The sequence below is a fragment of the Eutrigla gurnardus genome (genome assembly GCF_963514095.1).
Source record: "Eutrigla gurnardus genome assembly, chromosome: 5".
Classification (NCBI taxonomy): Eukaryota; Metazoa; Chordata; class Actinopteri; order Perciformes; family Triglidae; genus Eutrigla; species Eutrigla gurnardus.
In genome coordinates, this window is record NC_139919.1 from 579,070 (window position 1) to 603,915 (window position 24,846).

Here is a 24,846-nt window from a genome sequence, read left to right on the forward strand (position 1 = left end):
TCGGCTCGTCCCGTGTCTGTTGATCAGAGCGTTGCTCCGCTGGGATTGTTCCAAAATACAACGTGCGCAACTTCGCGAGCTGCGCAGGTGAAGTATCAACATCACATGCAAGAACGTCAGCCGTTCGTCAGCTTAATTACAGCCACCCGAGTGGAGCTGAGCGAGCGGGCAGTGGAAGCACGGAGCGGCATTTTTATTATTAAAGTACGCTCCGGTTCCCGTCCCGTTCCGCTCCGGTGTGCGCACGTTTGTAGTCAAAACGAGCGTAGCTCAACGAGCAAGTGGCCACGAGCGCGCAGCGGATTTTGCAGAGAGCGGAGCGAAGTACCGGTCCGGTTCCGCTCCGGTCCGCTCACACCGCGAGTCTGAAGCCCAAGCCCGACCCAGAATCCTGCTGTGTCCTACACAGTCATCGACAGTATGTTCAGTCATAAAACGGCTCTATTATTATTATTATTCTCCCATCCATTCTGTGATTGGTGATCGGTATCGGCCGATTTATGATTTCTGTGATTGGTGATTGGATCGGCCCCCAAAAATGCTGATCGGAGCATCCCTAGTTGTATTCATTTTTTTTTCTTAATGCATTGCCAAAATGTATATGATCGGGAAAAATTATCGGGAATGATCGGAATTCTATCCGGAGAAAAAAAAAGTGATCGGATCGGGAAATATCGGGATCGGCAGATACTCAAACGATCGGGATCGGATCGGGAGCAAAAAAACGTGATCGGGACAACCCTAAAAAACAGTATACTGTAGCCTATATAAAAATAAAAAGCTTTCAATGCAATAATCAATGCAGCTGCATTTCAACACATCACAGCGTAGTGGTCCGTGGGATAGTATATTACTTTTCATACAGAGATGAACAAACTAGGAGTAAAACCAGAGACTGTCCGTGGGACAAACAACAAGGTCGCTGCCGTATTTATGCCGAGAAGACGTTACGTTCAGTAAAACAACACTAGACTAACATGTAGACAGGAAGCGATCAGTATTCAGTCGTGAGGTGCGAGCTTGTTGCGTGTCGGTAATTTAGTGAATGCATGCTGCATGTTACACTAACAAAAGATAAGAACTACAGTAAGCAGCGGCTGCAGACGCAGCAAGCAGGTGTAGAGCAAAGTGCCAAGCCTCGAGCGTTATAACTACACTCAACAAAAATATAAACGCAACACTTTTGTTTTTGCTCCCATTTTTCATGAGATGGACTTAAAGATCTAAAATTCATTCCAGATACACAATATTACCATTTCTCTCAAACATTGTTCACAAATCTGTCTAAATGTGTGATAGTGAGCACTTCTGCTTTGCTGAGATAATCCATCCCACCTCACAGGTGTGCCACATCAAGATGCTGATCTGACATCATGATTAGTGCACAGGTGTGCCTTATACTGCCCACAATAAAAGGCCACTCTGAAATGTGCAGTTTTGTCTCACAGCAAAATGCCACAGATGCCACAAGCATTGAGGGAGCGTGCAATTGGCATGCTGACAGCAGGAATGTCAACCAGATCTGTTGCTCGTGCATTGAATGTTAATTTCTCCACCATAAGCCGTCTCCAAAGGCGTTTCAGAGAATATGGCAGTACATCCAACCGGCCTCACAACCGCAGACCACGTGTAACCACACCAGCCCAGGACCTCCACATCCAGCAGGTTCACCTCCAAGATCGTCTGAGACCAGCCACTCAGACAGCTGCTGAAACAATTGGTTTGCATAACCAAACAATTTCTGCACAAACTGTCAGAAACCGTCTCAGGGAAGCTCAACTGCATGCTCCTCGTCCTCATCGGGGTCTTGACCTGACTCCAGCTCGTCGCCGTAACAGACTTGAGTGGGCAAATGCTCACATTCGATGGCGTCTGGCACGTTGGAGAGGTGTTCTCTTCACGGATGAATCTCGGTTTACATTGTTCAGGGCAGATGGCAGACAGCGTGTGTGGCGTCGTGTGGGTGAGCGCTTTGCTGATGTCAATGTTGTGGATCGAGTGGCCCATGGTGGTGGTGGGGTTATGGTATGGGCAGGCATCTGTTATGGACGAAGAACACAGGTGCATTTTATTGATGGCATTTTGAATGCACAGAGATACCGTGATGAGATCCTGAGGCCCATTGTTGTGCCATACATCCATGAACATCACCTCATGTTTCAGCAAGATAATGCACGGCCCCATGTTGCAAGGATCTGTACACAATTCTTGGAAGCTGAAAATGTCCCAGTTCTTGCATGGCCAGCATACTCACCGGACATGTCACCCATTGAGCATGTTTGGGATGTGCTTGACCGGCGTATACCACAGCGTGTACCAGTTCCCACTAATATCCAGCAACTTCGCACAGCCATTGAAGAGGAGTGGACCAACATTCCACAGGCCACAATTGACAATCTGATAAACTCTATGCGAAGAAGATGTGTTGCACTGCATGAGGCAAATGGTGGTCACACCAGATACTGACTGGTTCTGAGTCCCCAGACCCCCAATAAAGCAAAAAAAATGCACATTTCAGAGTGGCCTTTTATTGTGGGCAGTATAAGGTACACCTGTGCACTAATCATGATGTCAGATCAGCATCTTGATGTGGCACACCTGTGAGGTGGGATGGATTATCTCAGCAAAGCAGAAGTGCTCACTATCACACATTTAGACTGATTTGTGAACAATGTTTGAGAGAAATGGTAATATTGTGTATCTGGAATGAATTTTAGATCTTTAAGTCCATCTCATGAAAAATGGGAGCAAAAACAAAAGTGTTGCGTTTATATTTTTGTTGAGTGTAGGAACCCTATAGGCCGCGAACAAGGCTACCCCGCCCACCTCATCGGTCCTAATTGGGAGACACAGGGAAACTCATCAGTTTGTGTCAAGTTCATGTTAAAGACATTTTTAAATATTGAAATGTTAACAAGAAATGTTTTGAGATCCATATCGTGTAAATAGTTACATTGATCAAGTAATGTGAAATAATTGATAACTGAAAAATAATTATTTTTTATTTTATATTTTATTTTTTATAATTAGATGAATTGAAAAAATAATCGCTAGATTAATCGTTTGGAAAAATAATCGTTTGGGACAGCTCTAGTTCTGTGCCATGTACGCAGAGCGCACCCTCGGATAAAACGTGCATGGAGCTGGACGCGGTGCCCAGATTCTTCTTGAGTTCTGCTACTGTCTGCTCATGTTGGTCCAATCTGTCCCACTGACAGCGTTGACTGCAGCAGCAATATGTTGCCACTCGTACTGCATTTTTTTCTTTTTTCGTTATCCCTCTGTAGGGTTGGGCGGTATGAGCAAAATCTTATATCACAGTATGAATAATTTCATATCACGGTAGCGGTATATATCACGGTATGGTTTTTCCCCCCTGTAAATTCAATTAATGGCTTAAAAATAACCATACTGCCGCATTTGATCATTTTCCTCTTATTTTTATTTGCTCACAGCAGCATAACATTATTTTAAAGAAAATATAATAATATAATAAATAATAAGCCACAAAGTGTGCAAATGTCTGGTAAACATTTGAACTCCAGCTTTAACTTAAGCTATAGTGTGTGTGCAAATGTAAACACAGAGCTCCATCTTAATAAGAAATAAAAATAACAAATGAGAAAAAGTGTGCGTCGTGATGGCCTCCGTTATCTCCCATCGACGTGATTTTTTGGCGAAAGACTCATAATACTGCTTCGCATGTTTTAACTTTAAGTGGTGGAAGAGGTTACCGGTGTTTCCACCTCCAGCAGCAACAGTCGCGCAACACTCAAGAGTATCACTTTTTGTTCGTTGTCGGATTTTCTAAAGCCGGAAAAGTTCAACACAACTGACGTAGCACCCTTTTTCGGAACGAGTTCCTCCTCTTCGTCATGGGTGGGTCGCGCTGCCTCTGTTTCCTCGTGACGTTTACTCTCCGCCTCCGCCATGATTGTTATTATTCCGGTAAGTTCTTCTTCGTCGTGCTCATGCAACCACGGCAAGCAGTCTGCTGCAATGCCTGCAGTGCCCCGTGTGTCGAGGCGGTGTAATTAGTGACTCAGAGCGATGCCGCAGACATCTGCGCTTTCTCCGGTATAAACGGTATTGCAAAATCTCTACTTTTATACCGTCATACTGCCCAACCCTATCCCAGTGCTGTGGCCACTAAATAAAATGTTTTTCCGGGCCTCCGGCTCATTAATATATATGGATCAGCATGGATGAGGTGCTTTGCATTGGCCATTAGGGTAAAAATGGGCATTTACAGAGCGGGACAAGAGGCGGATTCAAGTACGCACACTTGTAGGGAACATTGCTTACAGTTGTGCGTATGCAAAGTTTTATGAATCACATTTTTTTTTGCCGTACCCCAACTTTAGCTTTTAGTAAGGATCTGACGCACAGTTTTATAAATGAGGCCCCAGCTCATTATTATAATAATAATAATAATAATAATAATGGATTGGATTTGTATGGTGCTTTTCAAGACACTTAAAGCGCTCTGACAAGGTTCCGGGTTCCATTCATTCACACAGTCATACTGGTGGTAGTAAACTACGATAGTAGCCACAGCTGCCCTGGGGCAGACTGACGGAAGCGTGGCTGCCATTCTGCGCCTACGGCCCCTCCCACCACCACCTCAAACATACAACACACACACATAATCAGGGTTTACTGCATAATTTACAGTGGCGGTTGCAAATGTTTTAATAAAATGAGACTCTGGAACTTCTCATGCATCTGTACATCCCCAAAAGAGCATGTGTTGAAGTATTATTATTATTATTATTAATTGTATTATTTTTCTACTTGAAGTGCTTCAGTACCACTGTCCACCTGAACTGTTTCCTTTACAGAAACATTTCTTATTCAACACTGTTTAATGTGATATCTTGTTGCAAACTTTTTTTATTTATTTATTTATCTTAACATTCAGCTGAGTAAATACACAAACGGTTGCCAATATTAACCCGGAATGTAACTTTCCACAGAGTAAAACAATTTGACATGGTAATGCATGAGACCTTAACTGAATGAGAGACCGTTTTTCTCGTGAGAGGCTGAGACTGGGCGATGACGTGCCATCACACTCAAGTGTAACTAGTATTGGAAAGAACCTCACGATACGATACGTATGACGATACTTTGGTCACGATATGATCCATATCACGATATTAAAAATATAAATAAAGATGAAAACACAAATCTGTACATCTGTGCCTACATCAGATGATATTGATCAGAGGACAAATTGAGTCAAAACTATTTCATTCAAAACAGCCTCTCCATTTTATTAATTCCCATGAAATTCATTGGAACAAATATTGAAATTAAAATGAAAAAAGATAAAGTACCCTGTGACAATGCACAAAATAATAAATAATAAAATAATAATAAATAATGTTTCTCCTTTTGTGTCGCTGTTTGAACACTGAGCTGAAGAGGTCATATAAAAATAATGTAAAGGTATATGTGTAAACATGAGTCTTTTTTTTTTTTTGTAAATCAATCTTTGGAGCTGAATAATCGATATTGTATTGGGCGCCAAAGTATCGCGATATATTGCCTTATCGATATTTTTACCCACCCCTAGTAACTAGCCAATCGAAAGCAAAGTAGGGCAGGTCGTGTTAGCATGTTATGCTCTGATGAATGGAAAACGGATGATGAAACCTGGCGGAAGATGTCCTGATAGCTGATAAAGGACCTAAAAAGAAATGGCACTGGGCATGGATAGAAGATTAGTTGATGCAACAAACTGAAGGAGCTGGCCGCTTGTTTCTGCATGATGTGCTCAAGGAAGCTACGATGTGCCGCCAGCATAAGAAAGAGCTCTATCATCATGAATTGGATTTAAAATATTTATTTAAAAAATAAATAAAAATAACAGACTGTTTCTTTAAAAAAAATTCTCCATCTGATGTGCAAAATTGAACAGTTGCAACACTAAATAGTTTCAAGTTGTTGCTCGGATTAAATAACATGAATAAGGCTTACACTGTTTTTTTAAAAACAAATCTTTTCTCCATCTGATGTGCAAAATTGAACAGGGCAGGGAGAGGCTGTTTAAATGCGGTGGGGAGCTGTGTTTGCACTAACGTTACGCTCGTCTTTCTCCCCGTTGTAGCGATGTTCACGTGGGGGTGGTGCCGTTTCAAAGGCGTGAACAGGTTTGACGTGTTGCCAGAAGCATACCCGACCTCACATGAACAATGTCGGCAAACCGCTTTGCCGAAGTGTTCCCAAACGGGAGACCTTAATGTCGCGGGAGGGTCCTCCAACTCTGGCTTGTTGCCAACGCTAGCGGCATTAGCCCTGACGTCCGCTACTACTGCTGTTTATTGTGTCGCGGTGTGCGCAACTGCGCATGTGCGGCTGCAGCACGCTCCACAAATGCGGTCCTCTACTTAATATGTCCGTATGGAAACTCGTTCGGTACGCCTCCGTTCCGAACCGAGCACCCCGGACCGAAACGGTTCAATACAAATACATGTACCGTTACACCCCTATTGTTGACCCAACCAAAACACATACTGAAAAAATAATAGTTCCGGGGCCACAAATAGGTGGCCGGCGGCCCGGGGGCCGCCTATTGAGTACCGCTGGCTTACAGTATATTACAGGATAACTTTTACAGGTTTTTGTTAATTTACAGCAATTAGTTTTTTTTATTGATTGTGATCTAGTTAACATCTTGTATTGTATTCAAATTAGAGGTTACCTGGCAACTAAAGTTGCCAGTAAATAGTAGGGCTTTGACTTTTGCCCAAAAATCATTTTCGAAGTTCGTTTGTTTATTAATATTAATATTCAAATATATTCAAATATTTATTAATAATATTTTGACCATTAAATGCCTTCAGTAAGACCTGTATGGTATGGTATGGTATGGTACTTAAGTTGTATATGTTTTGTCCACCAGAGGGCAGTGTATCAGTCAACGTCAATAGGCAGGCAACAATGTTTTCAAAACCTTTATTTATTTAAGGTCAGACACAAACTGTATGCATTCGGTTTCATCAAAATAAAGATAAATAAGCCATCAAAAATAAAGTCATATAAGCCAGTCAGGCTAAACTGAAAAGACAAAATAAAGGTAGGCCCAAAACCCCATCCTACCAGCCAATAACAGCCCATTAACAAATTGTTTCGCTCACATAAAGATCTGGCTGGCTGCAGTTTATTTGGCTACAGACTTTTTTAAGTTATTTGCCAAAAATACCAGGTGATTCACATGTTCAGACATTATCGGGGCTGTCAGTGCCGACTGTTCGGCGGGGTTTGTTTGCCTATTTACCGGCAGTATTCCGGGCGACGCGTCATAGAGTTTACGGTTCTCGGGACGGAGCGAGAGTGCCGGCTCCTCGGGGGCTGTTGCCGATGTTGACGCAGCCATTGTTCTGCAAAATTGGCGCAAACCAGGACGCTAATGTCACCTATAGGAGCCCAGATGACCAATGATAGCCTTGCTAATGAGCTTGCGATTCACACAACTTCACCAGGCGTGAAAAAGCCTCGGAATCTGAATTGACAACAACGTTCAAGCAAAGACATTTACAAAAAATAATGCCCATAACAGGTTAGAATATTAAGGGCTGCCTAATATTCGTTTGAATATATAATTTTTTTGATATTGTATTATATTCGAATAACGAAGTTCGGAGTCAAAGCCCTAGTAAATAGCTGTTAATACTTCACAATACAATGTTGTTTTTACAGTTAATTTGTTTTTCACATTAGCAGCTTTGAAAAATATGCATATTGAATGAGACCAGGCTTGCTGTTACTCCAAAATTCATCAACATTGCATTAGATTTTCTTCACCTGTTAAATAAAACCAGTCCGAGTTGCAACAAAACAATAGTTTTACAACATGCCTTCAGAACTCAATTTGAATCCCCATGAATAAATAATATGAATGAAATAATAATAATTGAGAAATGAATACCACTCTCATATCTGCCCGTTACATATAAGGCGTCAGACAGAAGCTGGTTAGCCTAATTAAGCACCGACTGGAAACGGGGAAACGGCTAGCCTGGCTTTGTACAAAAGTAACAATCTGCCTACTAGCACCTTTAAATTGTTATGGTTTGAACAAGATCTGAACCCAAAAGCACGACTGCGAATCACAGGTAACAGTGAATAAAAGTCTTTTAATTAGGGATGCACGATATTATCGGCAAGGTATCGGTATCGGCCGATATTGACGTTCAAACGTATTATTGGATATCGGCTAACACGCCGATATATTAAACCGATAAATAAAGACGTCTGCTTCCTTGATTAAATCAGATTAAATGCCCGAGGGCGCGACACGTCACCTACTTCAACTTGCAGCAGAGCCAGGGAGAAATGTCAGCGGTGTGTAAGTTTTTTTTTTTTTTTTTAGGTGTAGGAAACGGATAGCAAAGTTTGTATTTGCAGTGATTGTTCAGCGTCGGTGAGGAGGAGCTGAGACGCATTCTTTTAACACGTAAGTCGCAGTCGGCAACATTTGTTTGATCATATTTACTGAAGCCGACACTATGCGGCGATTCAGAGGTAACGCCAAGCGCCCCTCAGGTGGAGACTGATTGTCCCACTGTGCACGGAGCAGGGAACGCGCACGCTGGATTGCCCACGCCGAACCTTTCCGCGGTTTGTGAGGCTCCGCAGGTGAGGCTTTGTGTGCGCACGCTGAGTCGACGGACGCTTCATGAAGAACCGGCCAAGAAACGGGTTTGCTCCGCTGATCTGTGAGCGTGCGGGGATGTCGTTCATAGAAATGCACTGTTAAAATATTTCAGTTAAAAGGGTGTGTTAAATAGATTATGAGGTAATTATTTGGTAGAATATCAGTGAAACTGTGACGCTGTGTGCTGTAAAAAATGTTAAAACGTAGTTTAAAAAAGTGTACTAGTGTAGCTACTCCATGCCGTTAACTTAGTTAAGTTACTGACCACTTGATTTTAAAAGTAACTAAGTTAGATTACAAGTTACTTTATTAGTTACATTCACAGCTGCCGACTACTGATATTTGCCAATACTCACTTTATTGATGTGCTTTTTTAACAGTAACATCAACAATGTATCCACTGATATTTTAAGTTGCACTTGAAAACGATGTCCTGATAGAAAATACATGTTTTTATATAAAAAAAAAATAAAGACAGTCTTTCTTGACTTCACTTAACTTAAATAATTGTTTGCATATTGTAATGGCAGTAACATAATGAATGAACATTTTATGAATATTGAACCGGCATTAGAGCAGCAAGGATTGGTTTTATGAAACAAATGAGCACAGTCCTCAAGTATGAGCGGCGTGATGACGAAGGGAGGGGGTGGGGCCAGCAAGCAGCGAGACATTTCTCCACTTAACACTCAAGAGAGACTCCGCTCGCATTTCAGCACAGACTGAGTTAGCAGGAGCTCCGTGAAATCGAGAACTCGTCTTGTTTATTCACACGCTGCGCCTTTTCACCGTCACCGGGCAGGACCTGCTCTTTTAATGTGGTTGTGCCATGCTGTGACTCTAAAGGTTTTTTCAAGTTTGACGTTGTATTCTTGAAAGTAGACAACACTTTGTTGTTAACACAGAGTGTACAACGAACCTTTATGTTGCCATCTTTTGCTGAGATGAAGTCGAAATAATGCTTGTATTTCCAGCTGGAAAATGCGTATCTCTCCCCCTCCATTGTTTACGTTTCTGCCAGTAAAGCCGACTACACGCGACCGTCCGTGAAGGTGTCGGCTAACCTACGTCACCCCGCTGAGACGCAAGAAGAAAGCAGATCTTTTTTTTTACTGACAAAAATAGTAACGCACCGTGTATTTGGATAAGTAACTTTAATCTGACTACTGGTTTGGCAATAGTAGCGCGTTAGACTACTCGTTACTGAAAAAAGTAGTCCGATCCGGTTCCTATTTGGAACCGGATCTCGATGCCCAACCCTAATCTTGGCTTCAGATTGTAGCATGTCAGAGTGAACAACTCGGGTATTCCAATAAGCAGAATTCTGATCAATTCAGATTTTTGGAGAATTTCTAGTTGGTGTGTGCCTGTGAATGTGTATCTTGACATTTATAAATGTTTCATCACTATTTGATTCCAGTTAAACACAAATTATGACATTTAATTGTCGCCCATTACTACCTGTGACACAGCTGTTTGTAGGTATACCCAGATATTTGTAACGGACAAGCTCGTAGTTGACGCTGGAAAAATAAAATGGGTATTGTCATGAATTCTCATTAACATTAAACAATCAATGTTGTCAGTCTGTGTATCAATAAAACAATGCCTTTACATCAACCTTTTCCTGAGAAAGCTGAGAAGTTTGAGAGTGCAAGACTCACTTCATAATATCCCTATTGTGTCCCCAGGTGGTATGGCCAAGAGAAGGACTACAATGTCCTAGTCATGGACCTGCTTGGACCAAGTCTGGAGGACCTCTTCAACTTCTGCTCTCGCCGCTTCACCATGAAGACGGTTCTTATGCTGGCAGACCAGGTAGCTAACACTTTCACGCCCCCACCTCTATGCAATCTTCTGAAGCAGTAAACATGCCTGTAGAACATAGTTGAATACAAGCACTGTGGTGGTGTGACTTCTCAGCTAGAAGGTCTTGCTTCCACCCTCAAGCTTTGAGTAAGGAGTAAGCATTGTCTCTGCTTTGGTTTCCTGTGGGGCTCCAGCTCCCTCCCAGAGTCCAAAGACCAGTTCTGGTGAATAGCCTTTTTTCCCAGTAGGCATTTTGACATTTCATAGCAGGAAAGCATAGTTGTAACCAATAACAACGAATATAAAGGCTGTGTTGCCCATGAAGTTGTGCACACCTTTCTGAAAAAGGTCTATTGGTGACGTTAAATGGCCCAAATATGTGAATGTCAGGGTGAATAAATGTATCCTGCATCCCTACAAGTTAAATTGATGGAACCAATTCCATTGACATGTTAATCTATTTAATTACGTTATGTGGAGGATTGTAAGAACTTTGAAATATTAAACATGGTCTTCTTTTCATCTTCAGATGATCAGCAGAATTGAGTATGTACACACAAAGAACTTCATCCACAGAGATATCAAACCAGACAACTTTCTCATGGGCATCGGCCGTCACTGTAACAAGGTAAGACCTGTCCAGGTCCTTTAATTACTGTAAGTGTGGATTATTGAAGCTCTCTATAGAGCTGTGGACAGACAGTGATATGGCATAGTAGCCATGTTAACTTCACAACCCTGGTCCCGATCTGATCTACAAATTAAGCTTCAGTAATGGTAATCAGTAATCTCTCCATATAGTGTACTTACTTAGGACCTCTAATAGTAGAACCTTTCCATGACTAAGACTTGCAGCTGTTTCCAAAGAACCTTGTAATTTGAACTTGACCCCTGGCAGATTAAGTAAGCCTGGATATGGGATCAAATGCCGCACTTTTATCACTACTTTGACTGGTAGCAACATTACCGTTTCCGGCACAGCAACAATCAGTTAGGGTAATTTTCCCATAGGAAAATAATCTAAACGGGAGAGTAGACATGGGTCATTCCGTGTCATTTCATCAAATGCCTCCCACCTGACCATCTCAGAATGTCCTGAAAAAATTCAAGTACAAAGACACACTTGTTAATAGGATAAATCCAAAATATTAGGTCTCTGCTCTCAACAGTTTTCTCATGAAACATCATTAAATGAAGGGTAGTTTAGACGTTTTTTTGCATCATGCTCTGAAAAGCCATTTTTAAACAGCAATATCTGGAAAACTATCTCACCTGTGGCCTTCAAATTTTCTACAGTGTATATCTGTTACTAATAGCCTCCAGACCTGGAATATCAGGGGTGTAGCTCAATGATAACCTAGTATGGTAGGTACTTAAAGGAGTCATCACCAGGAAATCGCAATTTCTCTTGTTAAAACATGCATATCTGTGTTTGACCTCAGTTGAAACTTGCCTGAAAGGCTGGAGTTTGAAAGTGGCGCCGTTTTTTTGCTTCTGCTCTTTTTCCGAACAGGAATAGCACACAAGGGTGTGCATTCCTAAAGCACGAGATTTTGATTCTGCGCCTACGGTGACGTCACCGTGGAGGCTACTTGCATAAGCCCACCCCTCTTTCACCACCCAACCCCGCCCCGTCCGCTACCTGAAATCGCCGAAGCGCCGCCATTAGAGAACAGCAAGATGTCAAAACGTTCGTACATAAATGCCTGAATTCCGTAAGGTTCGTCATTTAGTGTGCGCGCCATGACAGGGGGCTGTTTATGTTTTGGAGTCTGCATGCAGGCAAGCCCCCCCGGCTCTGTCCTTCCTGCGGCGAATCAACGCGCGCCTCATTACATATTATACAATGCACATCCGGACCAGTCAAAACCTCGCGCGATAAAATCGCGGTACGAAAAAGGGTCAGAACAAGCTCAATGTTTGATTAAAATTATTATTTTTTTTTTCTAGTAAGTTTTACGAATTGATCCAAAGCGATCCAAGGGGGGCTGGATACGTATAAAACCAGGTTATGACTCCTTTAAAATGTGGCTTGTTGAAATAAAGTAGTACATTTTAGGGTGGCTGAGCTCCCATTTTTGCAGATAAAAGACTTCTATCATTTTGAAGGCCACAGGTGAGATAGTTTTCCAGATATTGCTGTTTAAAAATGGCTTTTCAGACTATGATGCCAAAAACCATCTAAACTACCCTTCATTCAATGATGTTTTATGAGAAAACTGTTGACAGTAGAGACCTAATATTTTGGATTTGTCCTATTAACAAGTGTGTCTTTGTCCTTGAATTTTTTCAGGACATTCTGAGATGGTCAGGTGGGAAGATTTTCAGAAATTTGATGAAATGACACGTAATGACCCACATAGCAAGCTCAATTATACAATAATGTTCATATTTGATAGCTATATAAAAGGAGAAAAATTTAAGTATCATATTCATGGCGCAATCTTGATGACAGACTTCACTTCGGCTGCTGTGTTTGAAGTCAAGTTTCCACAGTTAAATAATAGTACAAAGTAATGCTAATTCATTGTGTGCCACTCAAGTGTAAGTTTGTTAAATTAAATGCAGCATTACAAATGTATATCATTAGGTATTGATATGAAAACATTGCCATTTCAGTGTTTCCCATTAGTTATCTAGACTGTGGCACACCACCAGAGGCTAATATGTCCCACCATGGTCTCATTTGCCCTGCTAACGCTACATTTTCATGAGCTAATTTTTACAGCATTTTTACATTATTCATAATATAAATTTGTTTTGCCGTTTGTTGACATTGCCTCAGCAAAGCATCTGTAACCTAGGGGGTGTGCGATATATATCGTCTACGATACTATCTTAATTGCTTTTGTTTGTATGTCACTCATTTCTTAAAAAAAATCAAAACATGCCTTGAGTGTCCACAAACATTCACTGCATTTCAAGCCTAGTAGGACAGACTACTGCGCATCCACATTCACAACACGTGTAGTGCACGCATCACAACAAACTAAGCTAGCGTAGCTGCTGCATGGCTGAAGTTGAAAACTGGACGTGGGTCAACGTCACTCGCATGGAGCTGGTTGACTTCGAAAAGTCGGATGTTGTTCAAAAGGCGCTGATCTGCAGACTCTGTCGGAAAGCGGTTGTCGTTAAAGACAGCTGACTCACTTTTTTCACCATCTGCAATTTAACCACCACACAGAACATGAAGCATATGAATGATAAATCAAGGAGTCAGCGGTCGACTGACCAGCTAAGGTACCGGCAAACAAAAAGCACACTCGACAAAAAAAGATTCTCTCAATGAGACGGGCAACTAAAGAAGTAGGGCTGGGGGTAAACGATTATTTTTAAAAAGATTAATCGGGTGATTATTTTATCGATTAGTCGACTAATGTAACGACTAATTGGACGATTTGTCTAATGATTATTTTTTTGTTGTTCAATTAATAAAAACCATAATGTATCTCAAATAAACACCAAAAAATTCTTAATATAATTTATTAAACGACACCGTTTTGCACAGGAAAATAAAAAATAAAGAATAAAATAATACAAAATAGGCCAGCCTGTTTACTCTTACAGTCCAACAAAAATCTCTACTGTACAAAATTACAAAAGATTAAAAAAAATGCAGTGCAAAAACACTGTGCCGTGCACAGTACAGAAATTCCTGAGTGTTTAACACAATATAACAGTCCCAACACAACCTGATGCAAAATGAAACTGATTCTATCTAAAAGCCCGTAGAGTACTCTATCTACACAGTGAACATTTTGATAAGCCCCAACACACTTGGATGTGGTGCTCATTTTAATGTTTTCAATGCTCATAAAAACATTAATTCATTCATGACCACAGCGCACCAGCTTACGTGCAGCGCTGGCCTGGACATTGCTTGGCTCCGTTAGTTGACATTAGCAAACTAGCGTAGCTTTACGATACATACTATAAGCTGGCCAACGTTAGTCTAATGTTATGTTTGACTCGTAAACGACCACAAGATGAGTTGGCTCTCTGTGCAGTTTGTTCGTGCCGGGTTAGTAGCTAGATAGCTGTGTTCTGCAGCAGTAAGCTAGCTGCCATTCCAGCCAACATGCTAACAAATGTTAACTAACACACAGTTGTCTAGCCGCTCGTAGCGAGCTAACCTTAACTACTAATGAACCAAGCACGAACAAACTGCACGGAGAACTAAGATAGTTAGCTAGCACTACCGAAGTGCACAGAACTCAAGCTGCACAACACACTACACAAACATAAAATTAATTTAGCCAAAGTTAGTACTCCACGAGAGAAAAGGGGGTGCCTCCGCTGTGAGTGAGTCTACGAGTAGAATTCAGCGAGAACGTGAGGGGCGATGGGCGAGTAGCAACGTATGTGAATGCGGCTCTAGATACTCCAACATCGCTGTTGTGCTGGTGTGGTATGCCAACTCCATTTGGCAAAGACTGCAAATAACGCCTTTGCGCTTGGGACTAAATTATTTATTTGAGCTTTTTGCAGGGCTTTGTTGGCAATCCTGTGAAGAGGTCACAGTTTCAGTCTCCATTCTGCAAAGTGCGATTGGTAACTGTTTGTTTTGGGTGACCCACGTGTGCGTGGCGATACGTCAACGACAAAATATGGCGTTGGCGATATTTTGAAGTCGATGTCATCAACGCGCCACTACAGGCCTATACAGAAGTTTTCACGTTTTGCCACAACAACGGATTTGTGGTCGAGCAGAACATCCGAGCCACACCTCTAATTGAAATCATCTATTTTCATCAGTTTAAAATGCTCTCAAAATAGGTTTTGTTGTTAAATCCTGTAGGCCACATTGAAATAGTTTACTCATACTTGCACTTAGGTGTGGGGGAATAAATTGATTCTGAATTGATTCACAAATGTCAAAAATCGATTATTTTTATTCCATATTGTTTACGGAACGTAAAAGACGGAACTCTGAAATGCAGCACCCGGACAGTCTGTGGCGTTGCACATAACGGACACGGCTGAGGTAGAAACTCGACCGGCACCTGCTGCATTTACATACGATGTTTCATCATTCATGGCCGAAATAAACACTATTACTGCTTTGTTGTGAAGTCCCAGACACACCAGGAAACTAAACGGCTTCCTGTCTGAGTTTCCCCTGTCAGAGGGGGAGTCTCATAGAGCTGCATTCACAGCAGCAGTCACTATCATAAAAAAACACGTTGTGATTTAATTACAATTTACGGATAAAGAGTATGCCGAAGTAACAAAGATTAGTAAAAAGTCTGAAGCCATGATTTGTTAAATCTGTCCGTTAAGACGATGCGCAAATAAGTTTAAAAATGCTTGTTTTGGCGTTCGGCTCGCTCACAGCTAAGCTAGGCTAACACCGTAGCAGCTACGTAAACACTGAATGTAACGTCGTCTCGGCATAAATACGGCAGCGACCTTGTTGTTTGTTCCACCGACAGTCTCTGGTTTTACTCCTAGTTTGTTCGTCTCTCTATGAGATGTAAGATACTATCCCACGGCTGTGATGTGTTGAAATGCAGCTGCATTGATTATTGCATTGAAAGCTTTTTATTTGTATATAGGCTACAGTATACTGTTTTTCTCTCAGGGATATGCTCATCGCCTGTAACAGGACCACTTCGTGTTCATAGGAAGGTCATATCTACTTGTGACAAAGAAAAGCCTTTTCTTTAATAAAATATTAGAGAAGCTAATTAACCTGTTTATTTTCTTTACTGATTACCACAAAAGTAGGAAGTGACTTGCAAATGTTTTTTTGCATGGACATGTACACAAAAAATTGTTGCATCGACATGCATCGATAATCAGTTTATAAGCGAATCGTGAGGTGCCAAGAGATTCCCGACCCTACTTGCACTGTTTGATTGAAATACCTGCTCTGGTTATTTCAGTGTTTTTGTATTATATTACACTTGAATAACTTAGTTTTAAGTTGTTAAATGAGACCTGTTTTGCTTTTGGAGCTACTACAATACAAGGCTTTTACGAGCACATTTATTAGGGTTGCAAAATACATTGTACTATGTACTTTGTACATGTTGTGAAGTCCCAGATACACCGGCTAATCAAACGGCGTCCTGTCTGAGTTCATAACATCATCCAGATGTGCTCAGTGAATTTCATTAACCTGTATTCACTGTAAAAAGCAATACCATCTAAAACCGTCACTCGCCACTCAAAGCAATGCGCTGTATGTCTGAAGACTATAAAGATGACGATGAAACATTCTGAAGATTATATATATATATATATATATTATATTATAAAGATGCGGAGATGAGGGAAAGATTGTGGTGAGTGATCGCTGAGGAGTGAGGGATCAGGGATGGACTGCAGCCTGTTCAGGGTCCGGTGGATAGCGGAGATGTGGGGTCCCGGTAGTGCTTGCAGCCTGTTCAGGGTCCGGTGGATAGCGGAGATGTGGGGTCCCGGTAGTGCTGCAAACTGGTCCTGAAGTCCACCTGGACCCGATCGGGATCGTTGAATATAAATCCAGCAGTGAGGACGATGTAGTCTCATTATTGAAAGAAGAAGAAAAAAAAACTGTTGGCTGTTTTTATTTTTTCAAGAAATGAGACGGTCACAGAATCTCCCTCCCTGCTGGAAGACTCTTTTTTTTGTAAATTTTCGCAACAAATGTTTTAAAAAATGTGTTATCCTGGTAATTTCTCTGCGTGTGAGACTTGAGAGCCGTCGGGGGATTCTGACACGTATTAATTATGCGTCAGGAACGACATCCTCAACAGCGCTGAAAGAAATCCCCAGACTAGTGTCCAAAAGTGTTTTTTCATTTTGCCGATGTGTGATAGTGCACTACATAGAACTCCCCTATGTAGGGAGTAAGGAATGAGTAGTTCCCACGGCTGCATGGTTGCAGCACTGCTGGTGAAGCTACGTGTCCGCGTCCGCTTCCGCCTCCGGATCTTCAATAGTAATCATTAGCAATGTTTTTTTGACCAAATTTGATGTGGATCGGGCAAACACACGAGGAGGAGTGCATTAAGCTGTAAAAACATGACATTTCATGTCCCCAGTAGGTGGCACTCTGATTGTGACTTAATATTGCAGAGCAGAAGAGTTCAGGGTTTGACTTGCATTAATTGTGTGAAGTTTGGAGCAGATTGGACAATGGACACTGATTCATCAGCATTAATTATCGGTGCATGAGAGAGCGCACACACACAGACACTGAAAACCCTCTCCGAGGAGGTACTTCTTGCTGGGTTTAAGAGATATTTTTTTGCCAGGAAACTTAGCCTAGGAAAATTCAGTTGGTGTTTCAACCATATGTATTGGCACCATATCCTTTGAGATATACACAGCGACCGCATCTGTAATGGCTTTCCAGCGGGCCGAATTCTTTTCATATGGGATGCAGTTTGAAAGTGTTTATAATATGGTGGATTGTTTTTTGGCAGCTGTGCGTGTGGTGCCGCTGTCTTTTTCATTCTGCTGGACGCAACATTTCTCCCACTCGGCAGGATGCCTCTGAGGTGCTGCAGTAAATTTGTCGTATTGCTGCCTTTGCTAGCAACAGACTTTAAACATACTTTGCAGCAGGGTGTTCTCTGGCCTAAATCTGACTTCGCAAACCAATTCCAAATAACAGACGACACCGTGCCTTTCTTTTGAACAAGTTCTTCCCCGCGTGCTGCCAGGTTGTTTGTGTACCACTATGGCAAATGTGCACTGAAAGGTGCTAGGGAGTGCTAGCCAGCCACTTTTTTGTGGCCAACTAGGAAACCTTTAAAATCAAAAAATGTTCGCCAGTCCCCATGCACTCACAATTTTTTTTTTACAGCTTCTGAATATGATGAGGCCCCCCAAAAAAGGTGATCGTTTGCATTTAATAATAATCCTTGCAATCCGTGCAAAAAATTGTTAGTATTTCTTTCTTGCAATAGTGGTTGTGAAATGCAAATGGTAGAGTCTTGTAATATCTTTACGAGGCTGGGTAGCACCAACACCTGGTCAGTGCTAGTGCTGATAATGACATGCTGAGGACAAAATAGTGCTGTTCAGTATCTTGTTGCCCTGTGCTGCCTCGAAACTGTATCATACTTTGATATATCATATTCATTAGGCACTTGCTCATGTGTTCATTTGAACCAAGCACACCAGTTTGTTCACCCCCAAATGTCAGCGCTGTCACATTCTCATTTTGCTCCTGATTTCTGCTGTAAATGTAACCTGCTTGTCAATATATCATGTATGCCTCTGGCTCAGCGGAGTACTGCTTGCGTTGTAAGATGTGTCACAATACACTAGTTCCTGATTGGAATTTGAGGGTGCTCTTTTTTTACTCGGTGAAGTTAACACTATAACTTTGTAAACACTGTTCTGGGATAATGCCCCACACCAGCGCTAGGATGTCCATTTTTTGGTTTGGCCAGAAAAGTACTAATGCAAATCATAAGCACATCTTTTTCTCAAGATACTTTGTCCTGAAGCTGGGACTGCTGCTGTTTGGTTACCATTGTTCCACAGCCTGTAGTTGAGCCTGTCTAACTACACAAGCACTATTGGTAGTAATTTGTGCTCAAGTACAGAGAATGTGTACATTGTAGATGATTGGTTTCTAAAAAGCATTAAACCAGTGCTAGACCACAACTAACCATGTGTGTGGAGCTTTCATCCATCATATTGAACATAAAGAGCAGTTGGTAAGTCTACAGTGCATCAGAAGACATCTTGATGTGATACAGGTGGCAACATTACAGTCAATTACACACTTAACAGCCATTTATCCAATACTACTTCTTCTGTATGTTTAGCTGCGTATTGGAAAGCAGAGGCAGGAACTCTCCCTTTATTTGTGACTGTCTCTACACAACTGTTTGGATAATATCAACGTCACTCATCAGGAGCCTGTTAAAGTTTCTTCATTAGCAGATATTTTCTATGCACATTTTGTTTTGATGGGGGAGGATGGACAACCATGCTGCCAAAATCTCCTCTCTCTCCCAGGTCTTGTCTGAGCCATGGTGTTGCTGTCTGCACTGGCCTTCATTGTCACTGTCAGACATGATATTATAGTTTCAACATGTCCATGTTTCCAGAGACACTTTTGGCTTGTTGTACAGGGTTGATCTTACCAAGGTTGTCCAGACAGAAGAAAACCAAAGTCACATGGTTTCTTCTAGACTGATGGCCAGAATGATCATATCTGTACCACAAAGATTTAAAGTGGATTTTCTGCCTGTGTAGGTCCAGTCTTGGATGGGCCCATCCTAGCTGTACAGGACACTCTTAGTTGTATCAAAGGGAGAAACCTATGTGGGTGCAACCAGAACTGCCTGTTGTACTCATGCTAAATGTGACTGAAGGTGGATAGAGGCTGTGTGATTTTGACCCCTGCCCCTCTACTGTCTGCCCTAGTGTTTAGACTCGTCAGTGGGGAAGAGGAAAAGAAGCTTGGCTGTTAGCTCTTCTCAGGACCCATCTTTCTCAGGATTAAACCAGGTGTGACCTTTACCACAACACCAGCTGCCTCACAACAGCAGTTGTCGCTTTGCAATCATACCCAACTACAACATTGGTTTAAAGTGACCACCAGCACCCATCTTGCACTCATAATACCCAATGTATGTATTCTCCCACTCAGTGTTCACACACTGCATTGTCTAGGGAGTAGCTATTGTCCCTATTTGGTGTAATAAAGAGACCCAGTCCCTCTAATTGTGGCTAAATGGCCTCTTGCCTACATTTAAAGCCAATGTCTCTTAAAGTGATGTTGGTCTCGATAGTAATTAACAAAGTATTCAATTCGAATTATCCAAGTGGAATGCAATTATTCACTCTAACATATTTAAACTTAAACCAAAGTCAAACACATTATTGAGCCCAATTTAACCAGATCCTTATTATTTGAAAGCAGGTTAACTTAGCAGTGTGCCTCCCAGAACTCATGTTTAAATAACAATTGTATGGATAAATACAAAAGCAGTATGCATCCTGTCAAAAAGGAAGGTCAGAAAAGCTATCTCATAATGTTACTTGTCAAATTACAGATGATAAATAGTATACAGTACCACATAATTTCATATTGTGTATCAAATGTATATTTAAACCTTTTTCATGAAGTCCCAGCTGAGCTACATATTGTCACAGGAAAAAAAACAATAAAATGTGTGGTGATACAAAGCAAGTAAACAGCAGCACTAAAACAAGTCTTTGAAAATGCCAGGCGAGCCTATATGGGCATCTTAAAGGCAGAAGGGTCACTTTCAAATATCCAGTCTTGCTTTATGTAATAGTTAAGCTATCAAACAAAAAATATTTTAAGAAGCTGACAAGTGTAATGTTACTCCCCAAGATACTTATCTATTGTGAAACTGCTTCATCGAAGTCTGAGTAAACAACAACAACAACAATAGGGCTCGCCCATCTTGTTTAATCCACTGCCGACCCACCGAAACAGTTTTAACTGTTTATCTGCATCACGTGAGTATGATCCCATTCATGTGATGTAGGATTGGTTACTGAAAAGAAGGACATACAATGTCTTATGGAAAATTAGACTGCATATCAAGTTAAGCTGAACTGCATGTGTCAAAAGGGCATGTGACTCTGATTTAGCATTAACCCCACAGAGCTTTCAGCATGCAGTTGTTTAGTAGTAAGCACAATATGAATTCCGTTTTATGGTTGTACCACAAACATTTTCTTCCAGGAGGTTCCTGAGACTATTCTTAGGCCAATTTAAATATCACAAATAATAAATAATTAGCTTCTCACATTGACTGTGTAATGCTGTCCAAAGTTAGGTTAGTTAGGATTAATATTGTTTTGATTGAAATCAATTTGTTTCAGTCTGTGAAGTTTTAACTGTATTTTGTGCTTTTTAAATTAGTTTTATTTAAATTCTATTTTCATTTACATTAGTAGTACCCATTGGCAGTGACGTATCCATCCAGAAACCCTAAATTACACAAACTAGAAATTGTAACTTTATTCAGGCCTTGAAACTTGCAATATCTGTACAATTAAATGCAGATAGGTAGACTTTTCCAGAGAAGCCTAATAAGTAATGAGTAATTTGACAATTGTTAAAGGTAGTTGACTGGCCAGTATCATGTTGTAGTTCAGTACTGGGGAGAAGTTACACCTAAAATATCAGAAATGCAGTCTATTCACAGTAGTAGTTTGTAGTTTTTCTCTTAACCATGATTCCAAGACACAGTATGTGTAAGCTGCTATTTCAGATACCAGTTTGGTACGGTCACATTTGGTCTTGGTCATGTTATAGTGTGCATGGCCAAGGAGTGTCCTTATACTGTGCAATGTAGTAGTATAATATTGTCTTAGTTTCCATGTTGTGTGGTAGAGTCACTGTTTCTGTAAACCCTTTTTTAATAGCAGTTCACAATAAGAATGCATAGTTTGATGAAAGGGGATTTTAAACATCTGTTTCACTTGTTTGTTCGCTTGTTTTCTCTTCGATCATACCTGGTAAGGTTGAAAATCAGTTGTTGGTTTTAAGTTTGGTTTTCCTGCTTTCTGCTTCAGGGTAGAATGTCACCTCAACATTTGCTCTGTTCTTTAACTTACTGGCAATGGAAGCCCTGGTGTCAGGTTTGTATGAGAAGACATTAATGTGGGACATACACCCTATGCTTTGCTTCCAGTCACAACAACATGACAACACTGCTCAAGGAAATGTAGGGAACACTTAGATCACACATCACATCTTGATGATTACTTTCAAGTTAAAAATATCTACTGATCTACATTGTATAATTTGTTGAGAACAAAACTATGTAACAACAGTCAATGGAAACCAGAATCACCAACCATTTAAGGCTGGAATCAAAAATACACTGAGAGTAAAAGAATTTAGATCACAGGCTGATCCATCCATGGTCAGAGACCTGCACACCGGTAGCCTGCTGGAGGTCAGGTTGTAGGACTCTTGCAGTGCTCTTCCTGGTCCTCCTCCACAAAGATTCCAGTCCTGCTGTGTCCTGTCCAGCTCTCCTGGTCTAACGGCCGGTTTAACAATATAAAACCTGGAAGGTAAAGGAAGGAATTGTGACATTTATCTTAAAATTACATTGAATTGTGAGACCTGTACTGCAGATGTGTGTTCTCTGGACTTAATTTACACCAGAAACGTGTTGTTTTACAGTGATGGCTCTGGCAAACATTGACTTGTTATGGAACAGCGGGACTTGTCTTAACTGTTGAGGATGTACGCAGATGGATAAGCTGACGGGACAACACTAAGGTGGAGCCCTCAGCCTGTCTTTATATTCCCTGTTGAACGCCCTTAATCTTGAAACTCATACGAGAAATCATGTTCTATGTAGCCTGCTGGTCTGGATGTTTAGAGTAGCACTTGGCACACCTGGGTGGTGAGGTTGGGGAGGTTCACTGTGTCTTTTTGGCCTCTTAATGACATGTTCAGATTGTGCTTTAGCCTGAGCCATTAAACAAAACAAATCTGACACTGCAATGCTGTTTACCTCTCCAAATTTGAGTGGAAGTCAGAAGAAGACAGCATAGGTTTATACAATACTTCATAGGAGATTGAAACTGGGTAGCCTGATGATTCAGGTGTGAAAGTGAGCAACCTCATTAAAGGGATCACACAGTGCTATCTGTTCTATACTACTTAATCTCTTATGCAGAAATCATATGTTGATAGCCATCTTTCATAGCCTCTTCACTAAACCGTTTTCAGCCATTAAAAAGCATTTGATGGTGCTCTCACAGCCAAAGTGAAGTCAATGTGTTGTAATGGAAAAATAACTTACATTTTTTACACTTTTTTTTAAACACTGAAATGAAAAATTCCTTTTTACCCTTTTAGATCACATCCCCAGTCATTATTTCACCTATTTAACAATGTATGCTGAAAGAAATTCACAAATCAATTTCTTGTTGTTTTTATATCAAAATTAAATATATTTTTCTTCCTGAAAAAGTAAATGACATATGCTCATCAGTCTGTACCAACCAACAATATCATGACATTTATCAATCAATCTGCAACTTTTAGCAGCAGAGATATGGTGGTGAGCAATTTTTTTTCAACCATGAAATAAAATTCTTCCCAATGTTAAGTCTTGCCCATCTATTCTATGTCACTCAGAAATATGTTGCCGTACAGAAGAGATTCTTGAAATGCCATTTCAGCTGGACTAAGGTCTTTAAAAGGTTTAAAAGAAAACAACAATGCACTTCCATATTGTACAAGGGGAGGTAAAAACCTGATGGTGTAAGACTACTGTTACCACATTGAAGCTATGAGAAGGGACTATTTTTTTTAGGGTTGTAGCTGTTGATTACTTTGCATGTTAATGTTGTCACATGGATTTTATTTTCACAAAATCTGATGATACCGTTTTGGACATTCATATTTTACAGCTAATTGTCTTTTTAAAATGAAGAAAATATGCAATTTTGTGCATCATCATTTCTGATAAACATTTGGATTTCCATCGTGTGTCACTGACAGATAACCACCCTGTGTTCTCTCTCTCTTTGCGTCAGTTGTTCCTTATTGATTTTGGTTTGGCGAAGAAGTACCGAGACAACCGAACACGACAGCACATCCCCTACAGAGAAGACAAGAATCTGACTGGCACAGCACGCTACGCCTCCATCAACGCACACCTGGGCATTGAACAGAGGTCTGTGCCCACATTTATTATTTGATTCAACTTTCATTTTTTCAAAACTTTTTTATCTTGGCATTTAAAACAAATGTTTTCAGAGGAATCTGCCCTTTTTAAGTATTTTCAAACGCAACACAACAACATTAGAGATGCACAGATGGCAGTTTTCTTAGCTGATAATTCAAATGAGAGAATATTGTTTTTAGCTTCTTTTTTTTTAAGCTGAGAAGGAATTCTGACTATTTTATATTACTGTGAAAATCTACTTCTGACAAATGTATTGCAAACAAATATTCTGTCACAGAGGCAATAATGCCCTGCTTCTATACCCAACAACTAACATTGCTTTTGTCTGCAGTCGCCGTGATGACATGGAGTCACTAGGCTATGTGCTGATGTACTTCAACAGAACCAGTCTGCCATGGCAGGGATTAAAGGTAGGATTAAAGATGAAATTGACTGGCACTGATTGGTCTCATCCACATTTTCTCAATCCTTTTCCCTTTTCCATTATGTGGTTTATACTGCTAATGAGTTATGGTGAGCATAATCTAGCCCTTTTGTAAGTAAAAAGGTCAGAAGCATGCAGGGCAGTTCCACTAGTAAGCCACAATGTGTTGATAGTGAGGATGTTATTTGCACATACACCGCATGCACATTTCTGCCACCGAAGCACTACAGCAGCCAGTGACTTGTAGAGCCTATGCATAGGGCATTTTATTAATACCGCAATATTTTTAGGCCATGTCAGGATATACGATA

General features: G+C 40.9%; 1 protein-coding gene across 4 annotated transcripts in view; it reads left to right on the forward strand.

Moving 5' to 3' along the window:
* Window positions 1-24,846, forward strand: part of csnk1a1 (casein kinase 1, alpha 1) — a gene marked incomplete at its 3' end in the record, with an annotated part of 49,528 nt that overhangs the window by 9,294 nt on the left and 15,388 nt on the right. For 3 of the 4 annotated variants that reach the window (XM_084009566.1, XM_084009568.1, XM_084009567.1), the window contains exons 3-7: window positions 10,354-10,480; window positions 11,001-11,099; window positions 19,844-19,927; window positions 23,960-24,099; window positions 24,443-24,521. In XM_084009566.1, coding sequence (XP_083865692.1) covers window positions 10,354-10,480; window positions 11,001-11,099; window positions 19,844-19,927; window positions 23,960-24,099; window positions 24,443-24,521 — 529 coding nt within the window. The remainder of the gene's footprint in view (window positions 1-10,353; window positions 10,481-11,000; window positions 11,100-19,843; window positions 19,928-23,959; window positions 24,100-24,442; window positions 24,522-24,846) is intronic. The other variant, XM_084009569.1, reaches the window with a different exon arrangement.